The sequence below is a fragment of the Penaeus vannamei genome, chromosome 23 (assembly GCF_042767895.1).
Source record: "Penaeus vannamei isolate JL-2024 chromosome 23, ASM4276789v1, whole genome shotgun sequence".
Taxonomy (NCBI): domain Eukaryota; kingdom Metazoa; phylum Arthropoda; class Malacostraca; order Decapoda; family Penaeidae; genus Penaeus; species Penaeus vannamei.
The window spans coordinates 9,490,656-9,510,655 of record NC_091571.1 but is presented as its reverse complement, the minus strand read 5'-3'; the positions used below and the strand labels follow the sequence as shown (position 1 = coordinate 9,510,655).

The 20,000-nt window shown below is 38.5% G+C and overlaps 1 protein-coding gene across 1 annotated transcript in view; it reads left to right on the top strand.

Annotated features, from left to right (window-relative positions):
- Positions 1-19,668, top strand: part of trp (transient receptor potential) — a 23,772-nt gene extending 4,104 nt beyond the window's left edge. Inside the window, exons 2-18 of the mRNA XM_070137631.1 lie at positions 1,445-1,572; positions 2,173-2,285; positions 3,018-3,162; positions 3,488-3,583; positions 5,149-5,291; positions 6,282-6,483; positions 7,138-7,308; positions 7,690-7,924; positions 8,741-8,893; positions 10,130-10,382; positions 12,296-12,429; positions 12,783-12,906; positions 13,923-14,118; positions 16,229-16,396; positions 17,059-17,204; positions 17,617-17,684; positions 17,844-19,668. Coding sequence (XP_069993732.1) covers positions 1,528-1,572; positions 2,173-2,285; positions 3,018-3,162; positions 3,488-3,583; positions 5,149-5,291; positions 6,282-6,483; positions 7,138-7,308; positions 7,690-7,924; positions 8,741-8,893; positions 10,130-10,382; positions 12,296-12,429; positions 12,783-12,906; positions 13,923-14,118; positions 16,229-16,396; positions 17,059-17,204; positions 17,617-17,684; positions 17,844-18,907 — 3,456 coding nt within the window. The 5' untranslated portion in view covers positions 1,445-1,527 and the 3' untranslated portion in view covers positions 18,908-19,668. The remainder of the gene's footprint in view (positions 1-1,444; positions 1,573-2,172; positions 2,286-3,017; positions 3,163-3,487; positions 3,584-5,148; positions 5,292-6,281; positions 6,484-7,137; positions 7,309-7,689; positions 7,925-8,740; positions 8,894-10,129; positions 10,383-12,295; positions 12,430-12,782; positions 12,907-13,922; positions 14,119-16,228; positions 16,397-17,058; positions 17,205-17,616; positions 17,685-17,843) is intronic.
- Positions 19,669-20,000: the final 332 nt, after the last annotated feature.

Here is a 20,000-nt window from a genome sequence, read left to right as displayed (position 1 = left end):
GGATAACTGGGAAGGGGGGGAGGGGGAGGGGGCGGGGAAGTCTGTGGCACGTGAAGGAAAAGTACTTACGATGCATTGCCTTTTTAAATCTTTTAAATCTTTTTCATCTTTTTCTTTTTCTTTTTCTTCTTCTTCTTCTTCTTCTTCTTCTTCTTCTTCTTCTTCTTCTTCTTCTTCTTCTTTTTCTTTTCTTCTTCTTTTTCTTTTTCTTTTTCTTTTTCTTTTTCCTTTTCCTTTTCTTTTTCTTCTTCTTCTTCGCCTTTTCATTCATTTATTTATATGCCTTATTATATTTTGTTTATTTATTTAATTGCTTTATCCATTTGCAAAACATTTGTTATTTTACTTATCTATTTGTATGTAAGTTACGGTGCGAGTTGGACTTGGGACAAATCTGAATAAAAGATAAAATAAATAATAAATACATAAATATACAAATAAATGAAGCTTTCCATGTTGTCATAGATTTGTTTACTCACTTTTCTTGTTAATATTATAATTATTATTATTATAATTATTATTTTTTTATTTTATTATCATCATCATCATCATTATCATATCATTATTATTATCATCATTGTCTTATCATTATTATCTTCTTAATTTCACTGTCATTATCATTATTATCATTATCACTATTATATTTTCATATCCTTATTATATTATCTTATCAATGTCATTTTTCATCAGTTAACATCTCTTTATTTTCATTCGTTTATCAATTCATTCATACCTTCATATTTTATTTTTCCTGTTATGAATATAAACAAAAGACTTTAAATAAACAACTCAGACACGCAGCAAAAAAAAGAACATTGAACAACATAAGAACAAAAACTATCAATAAGTGAACAAGTGAAGAACATATACACAAGACCCTTGCAAAGAAAGAAAAAAACAAAACAAATGAACAACGCATTCGTACAAAACCCTAGATAATAATAATAATAATAATAATAATAATAATAATAATAATAATAATAATAATAATAATAATAATAAATATGAACCACAATTTGGAACAACCGGTATTCGCTTCCCTTAGTTAAACCGGTAAAACAGAAATGAAACAAACGACTAAAAAATATCATATACAAAACATCATAGAAAATGAAAAAAATAATAAACAAAATAAAACCGCATACAGAGCATCATATTTTTTTAAATAATAATAATACATCATGAAAATATAAATAAATAAAACATTTAAATAACAAAATAAATAACAAAACATCATGAAAATATAAATAAATAAAACATTTAAATAACAAAATAAATAACAAAACATCATGAAAATATAGATAAATAAAACATGACATACAAAACATCATAAAAAATACATCACACACAAAACATCATACAAAAAAACATCACATCATAAAAAAATAAAAAATAAAAAAATAAATAAACACGAAAAATCACACCACACCCCCTTCTGTTGCAGGCGAGGGCGTCAGAGAGCCTCTTTGGGCGTGAATTCTTCCGTGGGCGTCAGCGCGAGGGCCCGAGTGCGCCTCCAACGCCAAAATGGGGGTGAAAAATGGAGGGAGTACTAACGACCTCACGTCAACGGTAAGTACTCCTGCTGCGGGTGCAAGTCGTGGAAGTAGATTTGTGATATATATTTTTTTAATGTTCGATATTCTTTCTTTAAGTAGATTTGTGACACTTTTTTTTTGGATTTGTGCGTGTTATTTATTTTTTTCCTTTATATTTGGTATTCTTTCTTTCTTATTCTATTCATTATGCTCAACGTTTTAATATTTCTAAGCTGTATTTATTTCCTGTACATGAATGCTGTACTGACCTTTTCTTCGTATTCTAGTAATAAATCATATTACAAGAAAGCTAATCATAAATTCTAAAACTGCAACTAAAACAATCAGCAAAGTCTCCTTTCAAAACACAAAAAAATATCAAAATATAAATAAATTCTAAAACTGCTACTAAACCAAACAGCAAATCCTCTTTTCAAAACATAAAAAAATATCAAAGTATAAATAAATTCCCAAACCTGCAACAAAACCAAACAGCAAATCCTCTTTCCAAAACAAAACAAAATAAGAATATAAATATAAACAAATTCCAAAATTGCTACTAAACCAAACAGCAAATCCTCCTTAAAAAAAAAAAATATCCTCCCAATCCTAAAATCCTCTTCCTCTTCCTCAGACCTCTGAACCCGGGCTGGAAATGGTAGAGGCTCCGTCAGACATCGTTCTGACGGAAGGCGAGAGGAAGTATCTACTGTACGTCCAGCGGGGAGATGTGGCGTCCGTCAGAAGGTATGTAAAGACAAACGCAAACAAAAACAAAAGACAAATGATAATGAGCCAAAGACAAAATAGATAGTGAAGCTTTGATCGATTTTAACAAATGGAATAAGACAAAAAAAAATAGTGAAGCTTTGATCGACTGTAACAAATGAAAGAAGACAAAAAAGACAATGAAAATAATAATAAGCCAGAGATAAAAAAAAAACTATGATCGACTGTAACAAATGGAATAAGACAAAAAAGACAACAAAAAATAATAATAATAAGCCAAAGACAAAAAAAAGGGAAGCTTCGATCAACTGTAACAAATGGAATGAGTATATCACTATACTTTCTTTACATATATTACTTCTCTTTCGATCTAGTAGGTAAATGTTAATTACTTTACATAGAGGTTTCGAAATTTTAGTCGTGGTTCGTGAATTTTGTATGTGACTGCACAGGCTGAGTGTTGTGTATACGTACAATAAATGCTCTATGTGTATAAAAAGGGAATATTTGGGTTAACGTACATGCGGCAGTTTGTTTTCGTTGTTTGTTTGTTAATGTTGTTTATTTATTGTCTTTGCTTATTTATTTTATGTGTGTAAAAATGAAATATTTCTGGTAACGTACACGCAACAGTTTGTTTTCATTGTCTGTTTGTTAATGATGCTTGTTTTCGATGTCTGTTTACGCTGTTTCTTTATTTTCTTTGCTTGTTATTTGTTTGTTTGCTGCATGAAACCCTCTCCTCTCCAGACACCTCGAAGACTACAAGGACAGACCTCAGGAACTTGACATCAACTGCACAGATCCTCTTGGGAGAAGTTCCATTGCCATTGCTATTGAGAATGAGAATTTGGACCTTCTTGAACTCCTCTTGAAGAATAAGGTCAAGCCGAAGGTAAGGTCATTTGAGGTTGTGTGAGGGAGGGCAGGGAGGAGGGTAAGGATTTGTGTGTGTGTGTGTGTGTGTGTGTGTGTGTGTGTGTGTGTGTGTGTGTGTGTGTGTGTGTGTGTGTGTGTGTGCGTGCGTGTGTGTGTGTGTATGTGCATACGTGTGTATTTATCCATATCTCCAAGTATTTCCATGAGCATATGTATACCCACTCATACATCCACATACGTATTTCGACAAACCCTTCCGCACTCACAGACAGCCACACACTCAGACACGAATCATCCCAAACCCATAAGTAAATACTCCTCTCCTTCTCCTTCTCCCACAGGACTCCCTTCTCCATGCCATTTCCGAGCAGTATGTGGAGGGCGTGGAGCTCCTCCTCGAGTGGGAAGAGAAGACCCACAAGAAGGGAGAACCTTACGTAAGTGGAACGATAAATTTATAATTTTTTCATATTTAATTAAATTACAATACAATACAATAATACATTACCTTCATCTATCGACATATATATATATATATATATATATATATATATATATATATATATATATATATATATATATATATATATATATATTCACCTCTCTGCATAAAATCAATCTAAACAGATAACATATACAGATAGACTGACCGACATATATTGTTATTTTTAAATCGTTAGCATCAAAGAATGATAAATAAATAGAATACATACAAGACTATAATTAAAAAAATAAAACGAAAAAAGAATCATAGTTTGGCTTTGAAAATTGGATGCCGAAAGAACCGATATTTTCATCAGTGAGGATTAGGGAATCTTTGCTTAATTTGGCTTTGCTTAATTCATCGCGATTTTTCTTGGTTCAGATTGCAACAAGATGCATGATTTTCTAGAAGGTCTTAATTCAGTAACTTTAGCTTCCTTCCCATCTTTCTTTTTATTCTTTCTTCCTTTCTTTCTTTCTTTCTTTATTTCTCTCTTTCATGCTTTATTTTTTTCTTCCTTTATTTCTTGTATCTTTTTCTTTCTTCCTTTCTGTATCTTTTTTTTTTCTTTCTTCCTTCCTTTCTTTCTTTCTTCATCTTCACATTAATCTTCAAATCAAAACCTATATCCCTTCTTCATTTTCTTTCCCTTCCCTGTGTCTTTTCTTTACTCTCCCTCTCTCTCTCTCTCTCTCTCTCTCTCTCTCTCTCTCTCTCTCTCTCTCTCTCTCTCTCTCTCTCTCTCTCTCTCTCTCTCTCTCTCTCTCTCTCTCTACCTTCACACTATTCCCCGAACCAACCCTTATATCTCTTATTCTTCATTCTTTCTTCGCTTTCTCCTCCTATCTTTCTCGCTTTTTTTCTTTACCTTCACAGTATCCACCCAAACCTAAACCAACGCCCTTTTTCTATCTTCTTTCTCCCCCTCCCCCTTTATCCCCTATCTTTTCTCTTCCCATTTATCCATTCTTTCTCCTCTTCCCCTTAGAGCTTCTTCTATCTCTTTTCCTCCCACTTATCCATTTTTTATCCTATCTCTCTTCGTCCCATTCATCCATTCTTTCCCCCTATCTCTTTCCCTCCAATTTATCCATTCTCTTCCCCTCTTTTCCTCCCATTCATCCATTCTTTCCCCCTATCTCTTCTCCCAATTATCCATTCTCTTCCCCTATCTCTTCTCCCATTTATCCATTCTCTTCTCCCATTTATCCATTCTCTTCCCCTCTTTTCCTCCCATCTATCCCTTTTCCTCACTTTTATCCATTCTCTTCCCCTATCTTTTTTCCCCCAATTTATCCATTCTTTTCTCCTCTTTTCCTCCCATTTATTCATTCTTTCCCCCTCTTCCCCTTAGAGCTTCCCCTATCTCTTCTATTCCCATCTATCCATTCTCTTCCCCTATCTCTTCTCTTTCCATTTATCCATTCTCTTCCCCTATCTCTTCTCTTTCCATTTATCCATTCTCCTCCCCTATCTATTTTCCTCTTACTTATCCATTCTTTCCCCTCTTCCCCTTAGAGCTGGGAGTCCATGACCCGCGAGACAGCCACGTTCACCAAGGACATCACGCCCCTGATCCTCGCCGCCCACCACAACCACTATGAGATCCTCAAACTCCTCCTCGATCGCGGGGCTTCGTTGCCCATGCCCCACGACATCAGGTTGGTTCCTCTGGGTCCTTCGCTGGCGCCGTTTTGGTTTGTTTGTTGGTTGGTTTTGGGTTCTGGCTGGGGTTTGTTCGTTTCTTTCTTCCTCTCTTTCTTTCTTTCTTTCTTTCTTTCTTTCTTTCTTTCTCTCTCTCTCTCTCTCTCTCTCTCTCTCTCTCTCTCTCTCTCTCTCTCTTTCATGTTTTGGGTACTTACGGTTTCGGGTTGGTTGCACCAGTTACTTTTTTACTCTTTCTCTTTTTTTTTTCTTTCTTTCTTTCTTCTTTTCTTTCTCTCTTTCTCTTTCTCTCTCTCTCTCTCTCTCTCTCTCTCTCTATATATATATATATATATATATATATATATATATAGAGAGAGAGAGAGAGAGAGAGAGAGAGAGAGAGAGAGAGAGAGAATTTTTTTTTCGTCTTCAGTCTTCTTTCTCTATATATCTGTCTGTCTGTCTTTTAATATATCTGCACCCATGCACTAGATATATGTCTTCCTTTCTATCATTAGATACAGGAATGCGTGTCTATAGATATAATAGGTAATAGACATAATATATATAGATAGACCGACAGAGTCTGTGTGTCGATCTGTCTATCTAAACAGACTGAGAGAGAAATTGATACATTACCTTTATCTATCAACATATATCAACATATATATATAGATAGATAGATAGATAGATAGATTTACCTCTCTGCATCAAAAAATCTAAACAGATAATATATATGTATATATATATATATATATATATATATATATATATATATATATATATATATAAATATATATATATAGATAGATAGATAGATAGATAGATATAGATATAGATAGATAGTAAAAATCGTAAAAAAAAATCCCACAGAAGCTAATTAGTAACTCCCCCTCCAACCATAAACTAACCACATCCTTTTCTTCTTCCTCCTCTTCCTTCCCCTCCCCCTCCTCCTCCTCTTTTCCTCCCCCTCCTCTACCTCCTCGTCCTCCCCCACCCAGATGCGGCTGCGACGAGTGCATCGTATCGACGGAGGACGATTCCCTCCGCCACTCCCTCTCCCGCATCAACGCCTACAAGGCCCTGGCGTCTCCCTCCCTCATCGCCCTGTCTTCCAAGGACCCGATCCGCACCACCTTCGAGCTCTCCGGGGAACTGAGGCGCCTGCAGGGGATGGAGCACGAGTTCAAGACGGAGTACATTGTGAGTGGCTTGGAGGGCCGTCGGGCTGCGGCTCGTGCTAGGGCTGATGCTAATGGGGAGGGTGATAGTAATGGTGATGAGAAGAGTAATGGTAATAGTGTTAGTAAAAGTAATAGGTATAGTAATGGTAATGGTAATTGTAACTGTATTTGTAACTCTAATTGTAATTGTAATAATTGTAACTAACTGTAATGGCAATTGTAACTAATTGTAATTGTAACTATAACTGTAATTGTAATTCCAATAGTGATTTTAATTGTACTAATAGTAATAGCAATAGAAATAATAGTAATTGTAATTGTAATAAGAGTAATAATAGTAATAGTAATCGTAGTTGTAACAATAATTATAGTAATCGTAATAGGGTGTGGCTGATAGTAATAGTAGGGATGAAAAGCAATGTTGGTGACGATAACAGTACTGGTATTGAAACAAGTGCTAGCACTGATATAGATAATGATGATGATGAATGATGATAATGACGTCGATATCGAACAAAAATAACCCTCACTCTTTAATAATCCATTCTTTTCCCCTATCTCTTGTCCTCCCATTTATCCATTATTTTCCCCAATCTCTCTTCCACCATTTATCCATTCTTATCCACCAATTTATCCATTCTTTATATAACTCTATCCCCCTCCCCCCCTACAGGAACTTCGCCAAACTGTGATGAAGTTCGCCGCCGAGCTGCTGGACCAGACGAGGACCAGGAGCGAGCTGTCGGTCATGTTGAACTATGACCCCGACGGCCCCGTGTGGGAGGAAGGCGAGGTCAACTCTCTCTCTCGACTCAAGATGGCCATCAAGTACTCGCAGAAGGGGGTGAGTTTTTTGTTTGTTTGTTTGTTTTTTGGGGGGTGAGAAAGGGGAGGAATAAGGAATGGAGATGGGGAGAGGGATAAAGAAAAGAGAGAGAGAGGGTGAGAGTGAGAGAGAGAGATAGATAGATAGATAGAGAGGGAGAGAGAGAGAAAGATAGAAAGAGAGAGAGAGAGAGAGAGAGAGAGAGAGAGAGAGAGAGAGAGAAAAGAGAAAAAAAGAGAGAAAAGAGAAGAAAGAGAAAACAAAAAAAAACTAATAGAAAAAAAAAGAAAATCATCAAAACCAAAAAAAAAACACACACCAGACCACCAACCAAACCCAAACTAACCACCCTCCCTTCCTTCCCCTTCTCTCCCTCCCTTCCCCCTTCCCTGTCTGCAGTTCGTAGCCCACCCCAACGTGCAGCAGCTCCTCGGTTCCATCTGGTACGACGGCCTGCCAGGGTTCCGCCGCAAGACCATGGTGGCCCAGTGTATCGACATCCTGAAGCTGGCCTGCATGTTCCCCGTCCTGTCCATGTGCTACATCGTGAACCCGAATTCTGAGAAGGGAAAGTTCATGAAGAAGCCCTTCGTGAAGTTCATCTGTCACTGCGCTTCGTATATGTTCTTCTTGAGTGAGTGGATTTGTGTTTTTGTTGGGTTTTGTTTGCTTGTTTTTGTATTGTTTGTTGGGATAGTTTTCGTGTTGTAGGATTTTCTTTTTATCTTATTTCTTTCTCCCTTTTTTTCCTTGTGTAGTCCGTTTTATTTAATAATATATATGTATTTAAAGTAATGTATGATAGCCATTTTGTAGGTCATGATAAAATTGATACTGAATGTTATTCCTGATGATGATAATAATAAATATAATGATGACTATGAAAATTATTATCATAATCATGATAATAATCATTATTATTACTAATGTCATTATTAGTTGTTATAGTAGTCTTGTAATAATAGTAGTAGCATCTTCATCATTATTATCATAATAAGTATCTATGTCAATATAATCATAGTAGCAGTAATAGCAGTAGTAGTCTGAAGTATACAATCATTATAGATAACGGAATTACTAACGCTAAAAAAAAAAATAAAAAAAAAATAAAAAAAAAACGAAACCCTTGTAAAAGAATAATATCCCAAACTTCATCTAGCAATTACTTAAACATAATAAATCAACATCAATACATAAAAATCTCCAGCAATATATATCAATGTATCAACGATTTAATAATCAATTACCTGTTAATTACCTGAGACCTAACACAACGCCTCCGATTCCCCATTTTTCCCCACGAGCTCCTGACTTTGGCTTCGCAACGGATCGAGTACCAGTCATTCGAACGTTTCGGAAACGCTTGCCTACATCATCATACCTCAATCTCACCAATTAATTACTTTAAACACTAACCCAACTCGTCCGTTTCCCTTCTCCTCTCCCAAAGTGCTCCTGGCTTTGGCTTCGCAACGGATCGAGTACCTGTTAATCGAATGGTTCGGAAACGCTTGGTTACGATCGGTCCTCGAGGATTGGAAGATACGAGAAAGAGGCTCCTTGCCCGGGCTGGTCGAAGTGTGCATCGTGATGTACGTCGGAAGTGAGTTGGAACTGCGTGTCTCGTGTCTGTTTTCTCTGTCTCTAGCTCTAGGTCCCCTTTTCTCTATCTCTGTTGCTACTTTTCTCTGTCTCTATCCCTAGATCTCTCTTTCTCTCTCTCTAGATTTCTCTATCTCTGTTGCTACTTTTCTCTGTCACTATCCCTAGATCTCTCTTTCTCTCTCTCTAGATTTCTCTGTCTCTGTTGCTACTTCTCTGTCTCTATCCCTAGATCTTTCTCTTTTGATTTCTCTATCTCTGTTGCTACTTTTCTCTGTCTCTATCCCTAGATCTCTCTTTCTCTCTCTTTTGATTTCTCTATCTCTGTTGCTACTTTTCTCTGTCTCTATCCCTAGATCTCTCCTTCTCTTTCTCTAGATTTCTCTGTCTCTGTTGCTACTTCTCTCTGTCTCTATCCCTAGATCTCTCCTTCTCTTTCTCTAGATTTCTCTGTCTCTGTTGCTACTTCTCTCTGTCTCTATCCCTAGATCTTTCTCTTTTGATTTCTCTATCTCTGTTGCTACTATTTCTATCCCTAGGTCCCTTTTTTCTATCTCTGTTGCTACTTTTCTGTCTCTATCCCTAGACCTCTATCTCTCTATCTCTGGATTTCTCTATTTCTGTTGCTACTTCTCTCTGTCTCTATCCCTAGATCTCTCTTTCTCTATCTCTGGATATTTCTCTATCTCTGTTGCTACTTCTATCTCTATTCCTAGATCTTTCCCTCTTTCTCTCTCTCTAGATTTCTCTTTGTTGCTACTTCTCTCTATCTCTATCCCTAGATCTTTCTCTTTCTCTATCTCTGGATTTCTCCATCTCTATTGCTACTTATAAAAATAAATGACGAAAATATAGCAAAAAACTACCAAAATATGATAACAAATAGCAAAAATATAATGATAAATAGCAAAAATATAATAATAAATAGTAAAAATATAATAAATATCAAAAATATAATAATAAATACCAAAAATATAAAAATAAATAGCATAAATATAATAATAAATTGTACAAATATAATAATAAACAGGAAAAATATAATACTAGCAAAAATATGATAATAAATGCCCAAAATATAATGATAGATAACAAAAAAAAAACATAATAATAAATATAATAATAAATAGCAAAAATATAAAAATGACAAAAATATAACGATGAACAGCAAAAATATAACAATAAATGACAATATAATGAACCATCAAAACAAACTCTCAAACAACCTCCCCCCCTCCAGGTTTAATATGGGCCGAGATCAAGTCCCTCTGGAGTGACGGCCTTCTGGAGTACATCAAGGACCTGTGGAACATCATCGACTTCGTGACCAACTCGTTCTTCATGACCTGGATCCTCTTGCGTGCCACCTCGTTCCTCCTGGTCCAGCTCGACCTGTGGAACGGACTGTGGCCCTGGTATCCGAGGGAACAGTGGCACAGCTTCGACCCCATGTTGCTCTCTGAGGGATGTTTCGGTGCCGCCATGATCTTCAGGTGTGGCACTCCTCGTCCTGTTGGGATGGTCATTTCTTGGTTCTTCTTCTGATTCTTATTATATTTTGCCTTCTAATTCTTATTATATTTTGCCTTCTAATTCTTATTATATTTTGCCTTCTACTTCTTATTATATTTTGCCTTCTAATTCTTGTTATATTTTGCCTTCTAATTCTTATTATATTTTGCCTTCTAATTCTTGTTATATTTTGCCTTCTGATTCTTATTTTATTTTGCTTCTAATTCTTATTATATTTTGCCTTCTGATTCTTGTTATATTTTGCCTTCTAATTCTTATTATATTTTGCCTTCTAATTCTTGTTATATTTTGCCTTCTAATTCTTATTATATTTTGCCTTCTAATTCTTATTATATTTTGCCTTCTAATTCTTATTGTATTTTGCCTCCTAATTCTTAGTATATTTTGCCTTCTAATTCTTATTATATTTTGCCTTCTAATTCTTATTATATTTTGCCTTCTAATTCTTATTGTATTTTGCCTCCTAATTCTTAGTATATTTTGCCTTCTAATTCTTATTATATTTTGCCTTCTAATTCTTATTATATTTTGCCTTCTAATTCTTGTTATATTTTGCCTTCTAATTCTTATTATATTTTGCCTCCTAATTCTTATTATATTTTGCCTTCTAATTCTTATTATATTTTGCCTTCTAATTCTTATTGTATTTTGCCTCCTAATTCTTATTATATTTTGCCTTCTAATTCTTATTATATTTTGCCTTCTAATTCTTATTATATTTTGCCTTCTAATTCTTGTTATATTTTGCCTTCTAATTCTTATTGTATTTTGCCTCCTAATTCTTATTATATTTTGCCTTCTAATTCTTATTATATTTTGCCTCCTAATTCTTATTATATTTTGCCTTCTAATTCTTATTATATTTTGCCTTCTAATTCTTATTATATTTTGCCTTCTAATTCTTGTTATATTTTGCCTTCTAATTCTTATTATATTTTGCCTTCTAATTCTTATTATATTTTGCCTTCTAATTCTTATTATATTTTGCCTTCTAATTCTTATTATTATATTTTGCCTTCTAATTCTTATTATATTTTGCCTTCTAATTCTTATTATTATATTTTGCTTTCTAATTCTTATTATTATATTTTGCCTTCTATTTCTATCATATTTTGCCTTCTAATTCTTATTATATTTTGCCTACTCCTACTTCTGCTTATAATCTTCCCGCTCCTTTTTCTTGAAAGGAATCCAGATATTCCCGTTAGTCGTAAAACATGAACAAAAATGAAAATTAATGAACGAACCAGTTTCTTTCTTTAGTTTCTTGAAGTCGGTTGTAGAAAAAAAAACTTTCCTCTCTCATTTCGTGAAACTGACGCACTCGTAAACCAATAAGCAATAACAGATAAGTAAATAAATGAACCAATAAGAAATAACAGATAAGTAAACAAATGAACCAAAAAGCAATAACAGATAAGTAAATAAATGAACCAATAAGCAATAACAGAGAAGTAAATAAATGAACCAATAAGCAATAAAAGATAAGTAAATAAATGAACCAATAAGCAATAACAGATAAGTAAATAAATGAACCAATCAGCAATAACAGATAAGTAAATAAATGAACCAATAAGCAATAACAGATAAGTAAACAAATGAACCAAAAAGCAATAACAGATAAGTAAATAAATGAACCAATAAGCAATAACAGAGAAGTAAATAAATGAACCAATAAGCAATAACAGATCAGTAAATAAATGAACCAATCAGCAATAACAGATCAGTAAATAAATGAACCAATCAGCAATAACAGATAAGTAAATAAATGAACCAATAAGCAATAACAGATAAGTAAATAAATGAACCAATGAGCAATAACAGATAAGTAAATAAATAAATAGCTAAATGATAAATCTCCTTTTCTCCCCAGTTTCTTGAAGTTGGTGCATATCTTCAGCGTGAACCCGCACTTGGGTCCCTTGCAAATCTCTCTCGGTCGCATGATTTTCGATATTCTCAAGTTCTTCTTCTTGTACACTCTCGTCCTCTTCGCCTTTGGTTGTGGTCAGTGTCTTTTGTCTTCTTTTGGAAAAGGGGGGTTAATTTTTCTTTTATTTTTTTGGGGGAGGGAGATTTTGTGTCACTGTTATGTTTTGCTTTAAATGGGATTTTTCTCCCTGTTTCTGTCTCTCTCGTGCTTTTTCAAACGAACTGATACATTACTAATTTCTTTTCATTTCCAAGTTATATCTTTCAATGAACATCAGTTTTTTTCAGTCTTATTATCATTATATTTATCCTTAATTACTTCAGATTTGTTTTTATATCTCGAAACGTATATGAATCACTCCTCTAAATATATCTCTCTTTCTCACTCCCCGTCTATCTCCCCCTCCCCTTCCCCCCTCCCCACGCAGGTCTGAATCAGCTGATGTGGTACTACGCTGAGTTGGAAATGCAGAAGTGTTACAGCTTGCCCGGAGGTCTGCCGGATTACGACAATCAAGAACAAGCTTGCTTTATTTGGAGACGTTTTGCCAAGTGAGTCCAAGTCCGTCTTGCTTGTTGATTTTATTTCTTTTCGTCCGTTGGCAATTTATAGGATTGTTTTTGTCTGTTTTTTTTTTCTTTTTTTCGTATTTGATTGAGTTAGGTTTAAGCATTCGGTAAGGCATGTAGCCCTGTTATAGGAACGAAATCGGGAAATATATAATGATGATAGCTTTACCGATTCGAAGAACAGGGAAGTATGTATTGTGTTTTATCGAGTTTGAGAAGTGAAACTCAAGTTCATGGGTTATTGGGTCATTATCTCCAGTGTTAAAAGAGCAGTTTGTTAGTAAGTGCAGTAATAGAAGGGGTATTCTGCGTTCATAAGTTTTTTTTTTTTTTTAGTTTCTTAGTCTCGTAGACCGTACTTAATTTGGGGAAAAAATCATAAACTAACTTTTCTCCACTTCCAGAGAAACATCAGCAGCAATAAGATGAACGGAAAACCTAACTTTGTTTTCTCATCCAGGGACTCTCTAGCTTTTCTAATTTAAAAAAAATGCTTTAATTATTCCAAAATCTGCCCAAAAACCCTCCGTAGCAACAATTCTCTTCCGTCACTATACTCTCTCACGCTTTCCCTTCGGCTGCCAGCCTCTTCGAAACCTCCCAGTCCCTCTTCTGGGCTTCCTTTGGCCTGGTTGAATTGGACGCCTTCGAACTGGCGGGTCTCGGCAGCTTCACGAGGTTCTGGGCGATGTTGATGTTCGGGTCATACTCGGTGATCAACGTAATCGTTCTGCTTAATCTCTTGATTGCCATGATGTCCTCCTCGTACAATAAGATCCAGGTGAGTCCCCTCCGCTTCCAGGTGAATCCCACACGCCGGTTCCGACGAGAGGAAGGAAGGCAGGCGGAAAGGAAGGGATGAGAACCTCTATTACCAGTCCCCGTGTCCCTCTAACCCCCCTTGACCCCCTTCCAACTCGGTCTTGAGTCCCTCCCCCACAACTCCTTCCTTATTAAAGCCCCTCCACTGACCCTGTACAACCGTCTCTCCCTTACAGTTTATTCGAGACCTCCCAGTCTCTCTTCTGGGCTTCCTTTGGCCTTGTGGAGTTAGACGCCTTCGAACTCACGGGTGTCGGGAGTTTCACGCGATTCTGGGCCATGTTGATGTTCGGGTCTTACTCGGTGATCAACATTATCGTTCTGCTGAATCTCCTCATTGCTATGATGTCCAATTCGTATAATGTCATCTCGGTGGGTCATCCAAGCATCCAAATCTCACGCTTTGCTGGTTTTCTTTTTCTTTTTAACATATTTTCATCTTTTTTCTTCCACATCTCACGCTTTGTTGTTGTTGTTTTTTTCCTTTTTGATACATATTTTCATCTTTTTTTCTTCTACTTCTGCTGATAAGATCGCTGAGGATTCAAAACAAGCTTTCTGTGACGGCTGAATCCTCTCTGTTGGTTGCTTCGTATGTCACTAGGGTGGCTGCCTCGAGCGAATGTACTTTACAGCTTCAGTTTGCAAGTTTTCTTTTCTTAGAGCTGTTGGTGGAACTTTTCTTTTCTGGGTCGATTTGTGGTGTGCCATTTTCTGTGGAATTTTAGTGCACTGTCTATTTCATCTTCATCTTTTTCCTCTACTCTTCCTTTTCTGTCTATCTTAATCCATTTCATTTTCTTTTTCTTTTTCTCTTCTTCATTTTCTCTCTTTCATTTCTCTTCATCTTCTATTTATCTTTCATCTTCCATCTTCTAATTCTCTTTCACTACCTTCACTCTCTTCTTATTCTCGCTCTCTATCTTCTCTTCTCTTCTAATTCTCTTCCACTATCTTCTCTTCTCTTCTAATTTTCTTCCACTATCTTCTCTTCTCATCTAATTCTCTTCCACTATCTTCTCTTCTCATCTAATTCTCTTCCACTATCTTCTCTTCTCTTCTAATTCTCTTCCACTATCTTCTCTTCTCTTCTTATTCTCGCTCTCTATCTTCTCTTCTCTTCTAATTCTCCTCCACCATCTTCTCTTCTTATTCTCGCTCTCTATCTTCTCGTTTCTCTTTCACCTTCTTCCCTTTTTTTTCCTTCACTCACTGGCAGTATATGAACTCGAGTAGGCTGTCCAACAAGGCATCTCTAAGAACTGATGGCGACGGCTTGTAGACATGCAATAGTCTCGCTGGATTCTTGCAGGCGGCTTTTGCAGTATCTACCGCTGCTTTAGAGCGTGTCGCGGCGGTCGGCAATCTCTGAGAGACGGAGATATATTGCTGCAGATGTTTGATGTATCAGTACTCCTAGAAGTTAAGGTCTGTAGATGTAGATAGGACCATGTTTACTTTCTGTAGTTCTCGAAATACCAGGGGACAGAGAGAGATGAAATCTAAGAGGAAAATATGTGACATGGAGGTTTATTTAATTGAGCCAACTCTTAGAATGAAATCAAGAAAAAAAAAGAAAATAACATGTCTATATAGATAAATAGATATACACCATCAATTACAAAATTTCCTCTCATGCTCACATATTTTCTGGTCCCCTGCAAAACTATTTGTAGAACAGAAAACCCGATGAATTTCAACCAAACAACCTCTTCTATTTTGATCTAACTGTTGTCTGTTTTATTATTATTATTATTATTATTCCATATCTTACCAAGAACTGATTATAGTCACTGTAACTGGAGTGCATTCAAGTTGAACTACAGTCCCATGATCATTTCAAATTATTCAGTATAGCGATATATGCAATCTGTCTACAGCAGGTGGCAGTACTCAAGTATGAATAGCAATTTGTGGAATATTGATGAATGTCACTAAATCTGAAGAACTAAAATGCATATATCAAATCAAAATACTTTTCTGGTTTATGATAAAAAACACTATATCCTAGTTTGTTTGAAGACTGTCCCATTTCATCACAACCAGACAAACACTCATTTCTACCACAACCATACGACCAATACATTAAATAGATCACATAAACCAACAGCATCACGCCCACGAACATTTACTACAACCACAAACATGAAAAAAAAACTTCGTTCTGATACATTACGGATACAAACCACATTTTCTTCACTCTTTGTCGTCCATCACAATATTAATACACACGCGCACAACAACCTCTCCAAACCCCCAACTCCTACAACTCCCCATAACACCCATCAACGCAACAACCCCCAACCCCTCCACCCCCCTACAACCCCCCTACAACCCATCCACAACCCCCATCAACCCAACAACACCCCAAACCCCTCCACAACCCCCATCAACCCCTCCACCCCCCTCCAACCCCCGACAACCCCCACCAACGCAACAACCTCCCCCACCTCAATCGTCTCCCTCCCTCCCCCCCCACCAGGAACGTTCGGACACCGAGTGGAAATTCGCCAGGACGACCCTCTGGCTGAGCTACTTCGAGGACGGCGGCACTGTGCCTCCTCCCTTCAACGTCATCCCGACTCCCAAGGGCATCATGAGGCTCTTCGGGCTGGGCGAGAAGAAGATGAGGGGCTCGATGAAGGAGAAGGTGAGGGAGGGAATGAGGAGGATGAATGGGAAGAGGAGGGTGAATGGGAAGAGGAGGATGAGTGGGAAGAGGGGAGAACGGGGAAGTGGGATGGGGAGGGTGGGAGGGAGAGGGAGGGAGGAGGGGGGGGAGGGGGGGAGGGAGGAAGGGGGGAGAGAAAGGAGAGGGAGGGAGAGGGAGAAGGAGGGTGGAAGAGGGAGGGAGGGAGGGAGAGAGAGAGAGCATCAAAGAATCCATATATGCATAGCTCCAGGTTAAGTATTATAGAATTTAGTGCCCTCGTGAAAGGTTTCTCGTGTAACGAATATCATATATGTGAGTGTGTGTAGCTGTGTTGTGTGCTTCCGTGTACCATATATGTGTGTTTGTTTGTGTGATAGATATTGCTTTCTAGATAGACAGGCAGAAAGAGAAACAACTGCAACTCAAAACCTCAACAGACAGCACACACACACACATATATATATTATATATATATGTATACTTATATGTGTGTGTGTGTGTGTGTGTGTGTGTGTGTGTGTGTGTGTGTGTGTGTGTGTGTGTGTGTCTATATATATATATATATATATATATATATATATATATATATATATATATATATATATACAACCACCAATACAGAAAGCCAATGCCCTGACCCCCCCTCCCCCTCCCCCCAGTCGAGGAAGCGAGCCGAGCAACGTCATATGAACGTCATGCGTCTGTTGGTGCGTCGTTACATCACCGAGATGCAGCGAAAGGCCGACGAGAAGGGCGTGACGGAGGACGACATCAATGAAGTCAAGCAGGATATTTCGACTTTCAGGTACTTTTTCTTTTCTTCTTCTTCTTCTTCTTCTTCTTTTTGACTGATTCGATTTTTTCTTTTCTTTTTACTCGATTTTTTTTTTTTTTTTTTTTTTGGGGGGGGGGTTCTTTACTTGCTGTTTCTCCGTGGTTTTAGTGTTTTTATTTTCCCTTTCTTACTTACTTTCTTCTTTTTATTGCAAGTCATCTTAAACGCATAAATAAGTGAACAAATAGCTGAAATATATAGGAAAGGATTTTCCCTAATACAGTATAGTACGAGGAAAAAATTAAAATATGTGTAAATATTGCATATTCCTTCAAAATACGTACGGAAATCAAGGCCTTGAATCGGGCAAGAGACGCCCCACGTCATGAAATACCAAAATACAAATACGTTGATTAAAAAAAACATTCTTTTCCCACCACAGGTACGAACTGATCGACATTCTCAAGAACAATGGAATGAACACCTCCATGGTCAACGCCGAGGAATCAGGTATGTTCTCGTCTCTTTATGAACTCATGAACATTTATGGCACGTGTCATTCCGGTCCACGAAAGCGGTTGACTTATATAGCATGAGATTTAAGAGTATTTAGAGGAGAATTTGTGAGTTGCAAGCGTCCTAAGTCGCCTCCTGCCTCCTCTCCCGCAGCCGTGGTGGGCAAGAAGGGCCGCGCCATGGAGCGCCGCCTCATGAAGGGCTTCAACATCGGCATGGTGGAGGGCATCATGACGGAGATCCTGACGGCCGACAAGAAGCCCAAGAACATCTTCAGCAAGCTGGCGCGCGCCATCGGCAAGAAGAAGAAGGAGGACTGGAACTCGCGCGTGTCCCGGGCCTCGCTGCGCCGCGACCAGATCGGCTCCTCGGAGACCAGCCTCCGCCGCTCGCAGACGTCCATCAGGAGGCGCATCCAGTACGAGAACGAGAAGCTGCTCAAGTCGCTCAACCCCGACGACATCGCCGAGTACAACCCGAACCTGCGCTCGCACACGCCCACGACTCGCATCGCCTACGCCAAGTTCAAGGTGAACACGCTCAAGAAGGAGAAGGAGAAGCAGAAGGCGGCGGAGCAGAAGGCCGTGACGCAGGCGAAGGCGGGCGCCGCCAACCAGCAGATAGAGATCGAGAAGAAGCAGGAGCTGGCCGTCAAGCCGCAGTACAAGTCCCCGACGCCGCAGGCCAGCAGGTCGCCCAGCCCCGCTCCCCCGGGGCCCAAGTCCCCCCCTCCTAGTGGCCCCGCTTCCCCTCCTCCGGGCCGCCCCAAGTCGCCCCCTCCGAGCAACCCCAAGATCCCCCCTCCCTCGGCGCCGCCCACCGCGCCGCCGAGGTCCGGCCCCGCGCCCGGCAAGATCTCCGTGCCGGCGGCCTTCCAGCAGCAGGAGACGTCGGCGCCTCCGCCGCGCATCCAGCCGCCGCCCAGCAAGGCCAAGGCTAGCGTTCCTCCCCCGCCCGCCGCCGCCGCGCCCACGACTCCCACCGTCAGGATCTCCGAGCCCCCAGTCAGGCCCACGTCGCCTCCCCCCGCCAGCAAGCCCCCGCAGCCCCCAGCCGCCAAGCCGCCTCAAGCCCCAGCCGCCAAGCCAGCCCCCGCCAAGCCCGCCCCCAGCAAACCCGCCCCCTCCCGCTCCCCCACGCCCTCGAAGGGCGGGGCCGACCCCATCCCGGAGGGCAAGTCTCAGGTCACTGGCCAGGTGCGTACGGGCTGGTTGTAAGACGACTGACCTCCCCTTGCTACAATTTTTCGGTTGCCATTTGGTGAACACGTGACGGCGCGTCCCGCCCGAGGCGCCGGTCTCGGTCGGAATCTCGAAACTTTGCAGTACTCATTTCCTCTACATCATCTTCCGCCTTGATTCATTTTGATCTTACTTCTACAAAGGTGATCTGGTTTCGATCGTTCAGCAGCGATGCCGTAGCGTCTGCTCATGAAGAATCATATCTATGCAAATATATACAACGATTAAATATATATATCTAAACATATTTTCAACCAGTTTCACCTTCGTCGCCCGTGAGTAGGTTCATAGTTACCATGTTTTCACGATTTATAGTTTTGTATTACTGAAGGATGTGCGGTGATGCAGGTCCGCCTGTGTTAAATGCTCACCGTTATACGATAAGTTCGTTGCTTCCCTCCTTTTTGCGAGTGATTTTTGGGTCCTTTGTGATATCAGATTACGTAAATTGCGGTTTCTTTTCAATGGAATTTAAATATCGAAAAACAGGAGATTTACGAATTGTATAAATTGTATGCTGATATAAAAGCAATATTGCTGTAAATTCTCCTGATATCACACTGACCCAAAAAACAAAATAAAGGCAAATAGGTAACTTACTGACGAAAACCTCTAAAAAAAAGACTTTGTTAATATTGTACATAAATCCTATATACATGTACAGAATAGAGGTTTGTCTGGTTATACACCTCGTCCTAGTGTATTGTGGTTAAAGAATAAACCTTTATATCAACTACACTAATGTTGTTTTCTTTATTTCACATTTTCTTACAAGACTCAACTGGCTTTCTATGTAAATATGAAAAAGAGGGTTGATGATCATATCAACATAGCTGGAGACATATGAGTAATGATCATTCTGTAGCACTTGAGTAAAATACAGAATAACACCATAAGTTGATTCTCTTTGACTAGAACTTTTTTTTTAAGTGTTCTCAAAAAAAAACTTTCCTTCTTTATAATTTTTCGAGTATCGGGATTTTACCCGATTTTTATATACCCTATCCTTAATCGTATTTCATATTCTGTCCAATAATAATGTTAATGATGATGATAAAGTTAATCAAAA